The 12,013-nt window shown below is 36.5% G+C and overlaps 2 protein-coding genes across 2 annotated transcripts; one reads left to right on the forward strand and one right to left on the reverse strand.

Moving 5' to 3' along the window:
• Positions 1,131–1,971, reverse strand: LOC109824283 (protein ALP1-like). The gene is made up of 2 exons (XM_020390848.1): positions 1,857–1,971; positions 1,131–1,761 (listed from the first exon to the last, which is right to left on the reverse strand). The coding sequence occupies exons 1-2, from the start codon at positions 1,945–1,947 to the stop codon at positions 1,250–1,252; spliced, it is 603 nt and encodes a 200-aa protein (XP_020246437.1). The 5' UTR covers positions 1,948–1,971; the 3' UTR covers positions 1,131–1,249.
• LOC109823666 (glyceraldehyde-3-phosphate dehydrogenase GAPA1, chloroplastic-like) lies at positions 4,407–11,064 on the forward strand. The gene is given in 8 exon segments (XM_020389991.1): positions 4,407–4,684; positions 4,791–4,898; positions 8,945–8,980; positions 8,982–9,041; positions 9,043–9,251; positions 9,835–10,079; positions 10,441–10,477; positions 10,479–11,064. Coding segments are annotated over 8 exon segments (1,146 nt in total). The 5' UTR covers positions 4,407–4,642; the 3' UTR covers positions 10,888–11,064.

The raw sequence follows: 12,013 nt of genomic DNA on the forward strand, positions 1-12,013 counted from the left end.
CCCTAGACCGCATACTCTTGTCACACTTTCCACCATTCCTAGCTTTATTGGCCAAGAAAGGAATGAGGAAATCATCAAGCTCATCATCCCACATGATGTTTCTAGCTTTCTTCACTTTCACAGTTTGATTAAGATTTTTTGAAGGTGACGAAACTTCCTCATCTTGTTCACGAGCTACCCTCTTAGACCCACCACTAGCTTCCGATGAGGGGATTTCAAATGATAATAATTTTGGCGTTCCACTCATGGGTGAACTTTTTGATCTCATTTGTGGCATTGGTGTACCATTTAAAAATTGCATCCATGGTCCACAAGCATAAGGAGGAGGCATCATACCTGACATAGGATTTTGGAAAGAACCATATCCAGATGTTGGAGTTTGGAAAGAAGGAGGCATCATACCTGACATAGGATTTTGGAAAGAACCATATCCAGATGTTGGAGTTTGGAAAGAACCAAATGAGAATGGAATTTGGGGTATTCTTCCTGTAGGGCTATTATCATGAAGTGCTGCATTTGAATTTTACTCTCTTGACTCTCTTGACTATCTCTATTTTGAGAATAAAATTTCGGACGAAATGAGCCATTTTGATTCTCCATCCCTGCTTGCAAAAATATTGTCAAAAGAAAAAACAATTATCATCAAGTACTACAAATAGCAAAAATATATATATCTTTTAAAACGATCAAATCCTACAAATCACAAGTTTAAATTCTACATAAAGCAACACTACATACCACATTGCATACATGTTGAAATGATCTAGAATTTACAAAACATGTTGAGATGATCTAGAGCACTTATACAAGAGATCTTACTCAAAGAACTACTGCTGGAGTTATTCACTTCTGCAACAGAGCAAAACAGTGCTCTGACATTCCCATCATCACTAAAGTCTAAACCAAACACTTCACAAATAAATTTTTAACAAAAGAAAAACTCCAACAACAGTAAACAAAAAATTGATTCGCCTTCTATTACTATCCAAAGTTCTTCAACAAAACAAACCAAATCATCTCACTGAACTTCTCTATAGAAACAAAAACAAACAAATTGAATCTCAAATCCTACAAATCACAAAAATATATATCTTTTAAAATGATCAAATCCTACAAATCACAAGTTTAAGTTCTACATAAAGCAACACTACATACCACATTGCATACATGTTGAAATGTTCAAATCCTACAAATCATAACAAAGTTTAAATTCCATAACATAGCACATTACAAACATTACATATAAATCTCAAAAAGGTATCTCATACGTGACTCCTTTACGATGTCGATTACAATATTCAATCCACATTTCATATGCAATTTGATCTCGCCGTGACTTCCACTCTTCCCGCGTATCAAGTTGTTCTCGTTGAGTCATTTGTTGTGTAAAATCAGTAATGGATGCATCTTCATTCAAGATATCTCCATCCTCCTCATTTACATGCATAAACTCATTCAAGAACTTATCATTCGGATCAATAATAGCAATATAATTATGTAAAATAGTACATGCAATTACGATGTTTACTTGACTTGGGAAAGGATGATGAGGTTTGGCAGAAAGAAACTTGAATCGACTTTTTAAGATTCCAAATGTGCATTCTATCTTACTACGAAGTGATGAATGCCGAAGATTGAATAACTCTCGACGATTGTTAGGAACTCTTCCACTATGTTCTTTCAAGTGATATCGTACACCACGATAAGGAGCAATGAATCCCGGCATGGTTGGGTATCCAGCATCACACAAATAATATTTTCCTACAATATTGATGAAGTGCATTATTATATTACATATAACCTAATAATATATTGACTAATTTATCATCTTAATCGAATTTGTGTTTATGTCTTACCTTCGTAGACTCTCAAACCATTTGGTGGGGGCAAGGATAGTGCATCCTTAAGAATTGTGAAGTCATTTGCAGCTCCCTCCCAACCAGCCATCACATATGTGAATCGTTTATTTGGTGTTACTCAACCAAAACATTTTGTGTGATCCCTTTGCGTCCTCTAAATTTAGGAGCATCTTTAGTTGACACTATTGCATCTATGTGTGTTCCATCTATTAGACCAATACAATCCTGAATAAAAAAATATCTTTCAAGATCCTAATTAGTATCATCTCAATAGAATAGCTATAATTGTTTATAATTAATATAGGTAACTTACCTTAAAAAATGGAAACCGTTGACTAGATTCCATAATTTCTGTCGAAGTTTCATTTGGGGCTTGTTTCATGAACCTATCCCGAAGAGAAAAAATAGCTCCTAGAACTTTATTGAAATACCTGCTAATAGTCTCCCCGGAACGTATGAAGTCAATTCTGCAAGCCCTATTTTTGGACTTGTGTCCCATTATTTAGAGAAATGTAGCCAACTGTTCTTCTATAGGAACATGGATTGTGTCCTTCAATAAGCCCTCATCTCTCATCATTTGAGCTAAGTTCATAAAAGTTCCCATACGCATCCTGAGATAGTCTTGACAACTCGATGTACTACTATTTAATATCTCACGCATATGAGAATGTCTGTCTAAGTCTCTTACATACGAAGGATGACGAGGGATGTTACGTCTTATAAGTGGACGATGTTGATATCGGCATATGAATACCATTAGCATAACTAGTACAGTAGCAACAGCAGCTGCATTGTTCATCCTACGAACAACTTCATTTCTGTCCATCTTTTTTATATATTATAAGAAAGTAATTAGTTTTTGAAAGTAAGAAAGTAAAAGTAATAAATTATAGCCTAAGAAAGTTATATACATTCAATCTTTGAGTACATATAACATGATTCCTGAGGAATAGTGCATGAAAAGAATAGTGCTTGAAAATTCCATACAACAAAATGTTAGAACAATATATACTTTGAATATATTTTTTATATGTACTACCAATAACTTCTGTTCAATACGTACAGAATTAAATAATTTCTTCAAATCTAAGCACCAGATCAAACCTACTACTTTTAATTTGGATTTGTATCCCTAGAATTTAAAAAAAAAATTCCATACATTGGTTTTTTGTTGGGAGATAAGCTTGTATATCTCATGTTTAACTTGAAGTTATTTGCATGATCTTGAACTATATGAAGTTAAATATGCATGCATGTTTATTAAAGTTAATTTTTTTATTTTTATTATCATTGTGGGTCAAATATTTAGGCTAGGTTCTGATATTTTGGCTATTAATTATCTTGTAGTTCAGTAACTTCAGTTTTTAAGAGCTAAATTTTTTCCTTCATTGAATACCTCTGTATTTTTATTTTATATAGGAACCAACTTGATACAACCATTCATGAACAGTTCTATTCTCTAAGTATTTCAACTTACATGGATATTTTATTCCCCCTTCCATTTATTTATATGATTGTGAATACTAACAAAAGTTTGCAGTGTGTGGGAATTTTTTTTTTTGCTAAATAGTGTGTGGGATTTATATCTACCAAGATATGACTTCTATAATAGTTGACTATGATAATAAAATTATTGCTTTCAAAGTCTTTGTGATTCTGTTACTAAGGTTAATTTGTGTAATGCTTTATGATGTGTAAATTTTCGTTGATGAATTAATCATTTGGCACTTATGGCAAGTAATTGTTATACCAAAAAACCCTACTTGAAGGTTGCTCAAAAGCATTTATCTGCAAGCTTTAGGCTTGATTTCCTATCAGCAATCAACACCAAAAATCAAGTTTCTATCAGCAATCAAGTTTTTCTTAAATCTGAGAGATACTCATCATCTAGATCAAGCAAATAAATGAGAAAAAGGCAAAATTTAAAAAAATACCCATCATCTAAGAGATACCAAATTAAGGGGTGTTTGCTAGATCGATAATGAATTTAAAGTTCTGTGCAAAAATAAAAGAAATTTGAAAGGGAACTTGAAATAATAGAGAAAGGCGAAATTTTTATACCTCGACCAAATCCTTTCCTCTAGCGGATCTACCCTCAAGCAAACGACGGAGTCGCCGATTTTCTGCTCCGACTTGAAGCGAAGCAAACGACGGAGACGGAGGCACTGATTTTTTCTTCTTCTCTGACTTGAGGCGCAGCTAGGTGCGGAGGAGAAAGGGTGAAAGAAAAAATGAAAGCTGAGAGAAAAAGGAGGTAACCCTAGGCAGTGTTTGGTTTTTTAATTATTTTTTTCTGACTTGTTGTCAGCTTTCTGGCCAAATCAAGTCTTTTTTTTTTGAATTGCCTTTGCCAGCCACATCAGCATAGTAAAGCACTTTACATTATTTTTACAGCTACAAGCAAACAATTGAAAATGAGGAAAGCTGACAATAGGACCCACTTTTTTACACTTTCCCTCCTTTTACATGCTAAAAACATACAATAAACTTTTACAAAAGAGCAGAACCAAACCCACGGACGTCGCCCAGCGCAAACATAATGAACCAGTACGAGTCAACCAGCTTCGTCTCAAGCTGATGGAGCGCTACTCATTGCCAGCCATACGTTCAAAGATTGCCTAATCCAAAATCTCATCCTCTGCTCGATCGCATCCTCTCCTCTCAATCCTCACTCCCTCCACTCACCACAAAAACCCCTGCACTCCTCTCTCTTAAAGTTTCCCAAAACTCCCTCTCCTTCTACGATCATCTCCCCTCCGCCGCTTCACATCAATACATTTTCCATGGCCTCGGCTACGCTCTCGGTAGCCAATGCCTCCCTTCAGGTCCAGCCCTGATCTATCCTCCCTCGTTCTGTACACGTCTCGCTCTTGATTTCTTGATTTTGAGATGTTAAAATTTGTTTTGTTTTGTTTGTACGTGCGCATGCAGAAGGGATTCTCAGACTTCTCGGGGCTGAAGGGTTCGTCACTTCCTTTCTCGAAGAAGGCTGCGTCTCCTGACGACTTCCTCTCGGTTGTCGCCTTCAAGACCTCGGCTGTAAGCTTCGAGAGATATATATATACTCAATCCCCGCGTACTCTAGTTTACAGTTTCAAACGTAGTGTCAATGTTAGAATATAAAACTATAACCCTCGTCAGCATTTCGGAGTCTTGGCGTAGCGATTAGGGCCGGACTTCAAGAGTGCAATCTACAGTTGCTAAGATTTCGCTTTTAAATCATTCAGTGTCAAGCATTATCGAGACAAGGGTCACACTCTTCTTAATTTTCATTCAAGATAAATATAATCGATCCGCCAGTAAAATGATAATGATGGAAATGCTCTCTCTCTCTAGTTTCTCCTGCCTACCGCCAGAAAGAATCCTGATTCTCAAACAACTTGCCTGTAATAACATAATAAACCTTATATTCGCTTGAATTGAATTCAATCTTTGTTGTCTAGTAGCAACTACAAAGGGCTACATTTAATTTACGTCCAAATATAACAAACATTCTTTTCAAAAGAAAATTACTAATGCATTTATTTTGAATAGACAAAATTAGAGATATTTTCACATAAGTTTAATGAATATCAATATATGCACTCTATAGTCGTTGATTTGTTTAATAATTAAGCAGTAATTTGATTTATTCTAAATATAGCACTCATCATAACTTACGCTCAAATATAAATCAAAATCATTAACTACACAAATCAACGATTATGATGAAATAGTGGTCACTCTACTACTTTTTCTGATAGTGTAGAGGATCCAAATCCCTCACGAATTTGGATATCACAAAGTATTGAGTATTCACTTGATAAACTGAATACAATTTACTCCCGAATTTGGATCTTCTCCTATGCAAAAAAAATGTACTAGAGAGATCACTATATAATCATAGTTATTGATTTGTCTAATAGATGGCTATGATTTATTTTAAATTTAGCAGTTATCATACCCCAATGATTTGCACACATTTCCTAAAAATTACACTTAAAGGCAAATTACAACCAATGATTAAGCAAGTTAATGACTATGATATAGTAATGATCACTCCACCACGTTTTTTTTATAGTAGAGAGGATCTGAATCCATACATTCACATAAGAACTTCTGGACTATTGAGTAATTTGTAGTGAGAAGCATTTATTAATAAGGGAATCTAAGCAATACAGGGTCCTTTCAAGGGAAAAAAAAGATTCTCGAAGATTATAGAAAAATTGATATAAATTGCTAAAAGTTTTAAAAAATTAAAATAGAAATATATACTTATCGCATGACCAATTGGTCTGAATCAAACCCCACTGCTATATACCTATCCATACATATGATTTAAGATCAAAATATAAACTTAGTTAACTTTATGTCTATGTCTAAATTACTCTTTTTTGAGGGAATAAATTAAAATTTTAAAATAAAATAAAATAAATATTTTAGTAAATAAGGACATAATTAGAGTTAAGAATACTCTACATCCTTGATTGAAAATCATGTAAGTTTACTGTGTGGACCGATAGTATCTTCGTATTTTGTTGGTCAAATGATAATAAGTTTTGTGCGAATTATGTTAATAATTTTGTAACTGGGACCCACTGTAAAAAGAGATATCATTGATGTGCCTTGTAGATTGTAGGATTTTTCTATTTTCAAGGACGCAGAGGATGCAAAGCCACTAATTAGCTATTAAATAGTTATTATTATAATCGTAATTAATATAATTTTAACTTTATCCTGACTTTAGATAATTTATTAATATTTTTTAGATTTTTATTTTTGAAGTTTTACATTACTTTTTATTTAAAGATTTGCATTTTTAATTTAATTTTAAACTCAAGCTTTTGTCGCATATCTGCATTAGATTTAGGATTAGGAGTAGGAATAAAAAAATGTTAAAATTTTAATAGATACATAAGCATAGTACACTTAAAAAAATTATATATATATATATATATATATATATGATATTAATGAGTATCATTGTCATAGGAGGGGATTTCCTCCTTGACGTCTATTGAATCCAAACTTGATACAAAGCTTCCTGTTTAAGGATCTCAGATCTAGATGGGGATCTCAGAGTTCGTCGACGGCGAGAGTGATGGCGGATTTGGGGCTGGGGTACAACGGAGTTGGGGCTGCAGTTCATCTCCTAGCTCTTCAATAGCGTCTCAAAGCCCGAGGGGGTGGGGGAAGGAGGAAGGGGGAGAGGTCGGATGGATCGACAGAGAGCCCGAGGCGGTGGAGGACGAGGGAGAGCTCGGAGGAGGAGCTGAGGCGGTCGGAGTTGCGGTCGAAGAGGAGGATGAGGAGGGGATTTCTTGACGGAGGAGGAGGAGGGTATACGTGGGACGTCGCGTCGGCATCGGCGTCGAGAGAGGGAGGAGGGGAGGCGTCGGCGTGAAGAGATGAGAATGAGAGAAGAGAGGGATCTGGGGAGGGTGAGGGGTTTTGGGTTCTGGGGAGTTGGGGCAGAGAGAGAGAGATAGGGAGTCATCTTCGTTTGATTGAGGCCAGCTGGATTCGAAAAGGGGTGATTTTTGCAAAAATCACCCTGCAGCTCAGGAGTGCGTACGCACTAGTGCGCATGTGAAATGGACTCTATATATATATATATATATATATATATATATATATATATATATATATAAGTGTTCCTAAGGTGACACCTTAGATAATCATCTAAGGACGCAACCTAAAATCACATGATTGAACTACATTATGGATGATCCGCTCCGTTGAACTTGATCTACATATTCTAAAATCCTAACACACTAAGTTTGGGGTAAAATCATCATCATTTGACCCTTCGTCGAGCCATGTGAGGTTCTATTCATTCGAAACCGTTAAAATTGATGTGAGTGGATGAAGAGTCAAACGACTACGGGTTCACCCTAAACTTGGTGTGTTGGTGTTTTAGAATATGTAGATCAAGTTTAATGGAGCGGATCATCTACAATGTAGCTCAATCATGTGATTTTAGGCTGCGTCCTTAGATGATTATCTAAGGCGTCACCTTTAGGAACATCTTCCTATATATATATATTATTTATATATATATATATATTATATATATATATTATATTATATATATATATTATATATATATATATATATATATATAGAGAGAGAGAGGAGAGAGAGAGAGAGAAAGCAGCAAAACTTGTGTCAACTTAAGTGGATAACACAAAGTTATCCACCAAACTTTTACCCATCATATGTTTAGGGATCCTTGCATGATATGAAAAGGTTTTTTTTATATTAATAAATGACTATCAATTAGTTGATGTCCACCAAACTTCCTAGCAACTTTTTATTAATATAAAAAATATTTTTTATATCATGCATATCCGTAGGCAATATGGAGTGGCTCTAAAAATTTTGGTGGATATTTTTTGCTATCACTTAAGTTGACACAAGTTTTGCTCTATATGAAGAGAGAGGAGATATATATATATATATATTATATATATATATATATATATATATATATATATATTAGAGAGAGAGAGAGAGAGAATAGAACATGTTATCCTAATATATATTAACATAATTAGCTGACTTTAGTGCACAAACAATGCAATTGGATTTAGATCCTCTCACAATCTTAAAAAACCACAGAGGGGACCTTTTCTCAATCACAGCGATCTATAACTATTTGATGAATATTTATGTCTTATTTTAAGTATAATATTTATTACATTGGTATGATCCACAATTATTTTTCCTTTAACTACAAAAAAGAATTATCAAGGTTCTCTGAATGATATAGATAGTTATGATTGAAAAAGCTAATCTCTGTCACACTTTCTTATAATAAAGGTATCAAATTAAATTTTTAGAAATTATGTTTTGAATTCCTAACTAGTGATAGCATCTTAAAGTACTCAACCAATACACTAATGCCCTTAGCTTGTTGCATTCTTAGGAACATCCAAATATATATTATTTAACGAACATGTCTACTATTTTCATTTTCCATTCAGAAATAGTTGTGTTCATGAGCTAAATAATAGATAATTATGATTAATTGAAAGAAAATAAAGATTTGACCAACATTCTTTTCATCTCAGAATCCGACTTAACTACTTCTATAAAATTTTCAGGTTGGCAGCAGCGGCGGGTACAGGAAGGGAGTAACAGCAGGCCAAGAATAAACGGTGGCCATCAACGCTCGGCCGAATCGCCGCCAACTTCCTCCGCCTGCTGGCACGGCCGGGAGAACTCCCCGCTCGACGTCATCGCCATCAATGACACCGGAGGCGTTAAGCAGGCCTCCCACCTCCTAAAGTACGACTCCACCCTCGGCATCTTCGACGCCGACGTCAAGCCCGCCAGCGACACCTCCATAGCTGTTGACGGCAAGGTTATTCAGGTCGTTTCCAACCGTAACCCTGCCAACCTCCCCTGGAAGTAAGTTACATCTAAGAAGTGTGTTTGATTAGAAGTAGTTAATCGCCGAGTTCTCTACATATTTGTATTTGGATGTAGAGAATCTGACCTCTTCTGATGGAAGGAAATTGAAACAGCACGTTAGTCAAAGTTTCTTAACAAATAAACGTAGTAGCAAATGCTTTTACAACATCATGCAGTTCCAACTTTGCAATAACAACCGATCAAACATGTATTGAGATTATAGTAAATGACATGATCACGCTCCATGTTTCAAAGGGTTAATTCACAAAATCCCCTCAACTTTCCAGAGTTTTGCACAACCACCGTCCCCTGCAAACGGTTAAGTTTAAGCTTTTCTGGACGGAACCTCGAGTTGCAAATAAGTAGAGGGTTTGATGGGCATGAGGTAGAGGCTTGTTTAGTGAAATGAGTTACCAAGAGATGAACTCACATTTTTTGATGCGGCAAGTAGGGTGAGCTTCACCACATGGCTATATCTTGATAGCCATTTTACTAAATAAGCCGTCAACCCATTATACCCATTTTTTCATAACTAAAATGCTTATCACTTCGACTGTGTAACATAAACTATGATGGTCAGGGAATTGGGAATTGACTTGGTTATTGAGGGAACCGGAGTGTTTGTAGACAGTGAAGGAGCAGGCAAACACATCCAAGCTGGAGCTAAGAAGGTCCTCATCACCGCACCGGGCAAGGGCGACATCCCGACCTATGTGGTGGGTGTCAACGCCGACGCCTACAACCCTGACGAGCCCATCATCAGCAACGCTTCTTGCACAACCAACTGCCTCGCGCCGTTCGTTAAGGTCCTCGATCAGAAATTCGGTATGTCCAATTCTCAATGTACTTTTTGATGATCAAGTTTATTCTGTTAGTAAACTAGGATTGATGAGTTTTTCATGGTCTTGACTGGTGTATTGCTAACGTGACATATATCTAAACTACATATATTAGATAGTCAATGTATAACCACTCGGGTGGCCCGGATGATTAAGAGGTTCCAATTAATGTGGCTCCCATGGTCTTGAGTTCGATTCCAGACTGAGTTACCCAAAAACTCTCAAAGCGTCAATGTCTCCTGGCTTTTCGGATATGTGACATGTCTGCTATGCACCATTGTGTCTGGTGTACTGCATGTTTGATTAATACAATACCCTCTAAAACCTAATACAATACCAACCTGCAGGCATCATCAAGGGCACCATGACAACCACCCACTCCTACAGCCGCCCTCAACATCGTCCCCACCTCGACCGGCGCCGCCAAGGCTGTGGCCCTCGTCCTCCCCTCCCTCAAGGGCAAGCTCAACGGCATAGCCCTCCGCGTCCCCACCCCCAACGTGTCAGTTGTAGACCTCGTCATCCAAGTCTCCAAGAAAACATTCGCCGAGGAAGTCAATGCTGCCTTCAGAGAGAGCGCCGACAATGAGCTGAAGGGGATCCTCTCCGTCTGCGATGAGCCGTTGGTGTCGGTGGACTTCCGGTGCACCGACGTGTCGTCGACCGTCGACTCGTCGTTGACGATGGTGATGGGGGATGACATGGTGAAGGTGATTGCATGGTATGATAATGAGTGGGGTTACTCGCAGAGGGTGGTTGATTTGGCTGATATTGTTGCTAACAACTGGAAGTGAGGCTCTACATTGAAGTATTCTTGTGAATGAATTTTATGAATTTTTGTTGAACCGTTGTAAGGAGATTTTTAAACCTTTTGAAATGTATATTTCTTTCAAAATTGTCCAAGATTGATGTTTCTTGCCTTCCTTGGGTAAGATTTGGCCTTCAAAGAGACTAGAAATTTTTCTACTCACATTTGTATGGTATTAATGTTCTTTAATGTGCAGTCTTTAAACATCACTACTTTGCGGAAAAGCGTGTTTAAGATGCTTATTTTCAGAAAATTTTTAACCTATGTTATCTTTTGGATTTATGAAGAAATTTAAAATTTTATAAATAGAATAATCATTTGGTTAACAAACCTGACTTATTAGGCCACCTTATGAACTAGTTTTTCATAAATTAGATAATTCAAGTTTGTTTAATGTGGAGTAAAAAGGTAGCATATTTGGTATGTTGGCAAAACAAATGGATGCAAGAAAAACTAACATAATGAAAAACCTTTTTGGTATGTTGGCAAAACAAATGGATGCAAGAAAGACTTGGGCCGCACCGGGTTTTGTTTTGGCCCTGATTTCTTTGGTATAAATAGGAATGTTTGGTGGGAAATTTGTAAGAAGGCAATTGAGAATGTGATTTATTGCATTATCTCTCTAATTGGCTTAGACAAAGAATAAATACAATTCTCTCAATGCAATTTCTCTCTAATTAACTTAAAAAAATTACAATCTTCTTGTATCGGAATCCCGATTTACAAAAGAGAAAAAGATCGACGGAGATCCTCCCCTTTGTTTAAGTCTAGGTTCTTCACGGTTGCAATGGAGTGCCTCCCTCGAATTGATGGGTTTGTAGACTCAGATTATGCGAGCGATCTAGACAGACGACGATGTACTACTGGTTATGTGTTCAGAATATATGGTGCTCCAGTTAGTTGGTGATCGATGTTACAGGCTACAGTTGTATTTTTACTATAGATGTTGATTATATGGCCATGGCAGAGGGAGTAAAGGAAGCATTGTGGTTGTAGGGTCTTCTAGATGATTTGGGGGTTGAACATATGATTGTGTGAACTTGTGGTGCGATAGTCAGAGTACGATTTATTTGGCTAAGAATCAAGTTCATCATTCTCGTACCAAGCATATT

This window comes from Asparagus officinalis, chromosome 9 (genome assembly GCF_001876935.1).
Source record: "Asparagus officinalis chromosome 9, Aspof.V1, whole genome shotgun sequence".
NCBI classification, from domain to species: Eukaryota; Viridiplantae; Streptophyta; class Magnoliopsida; order Asparagales; family Asparagaceae; genus Asparagus; species Asparagus officinalis.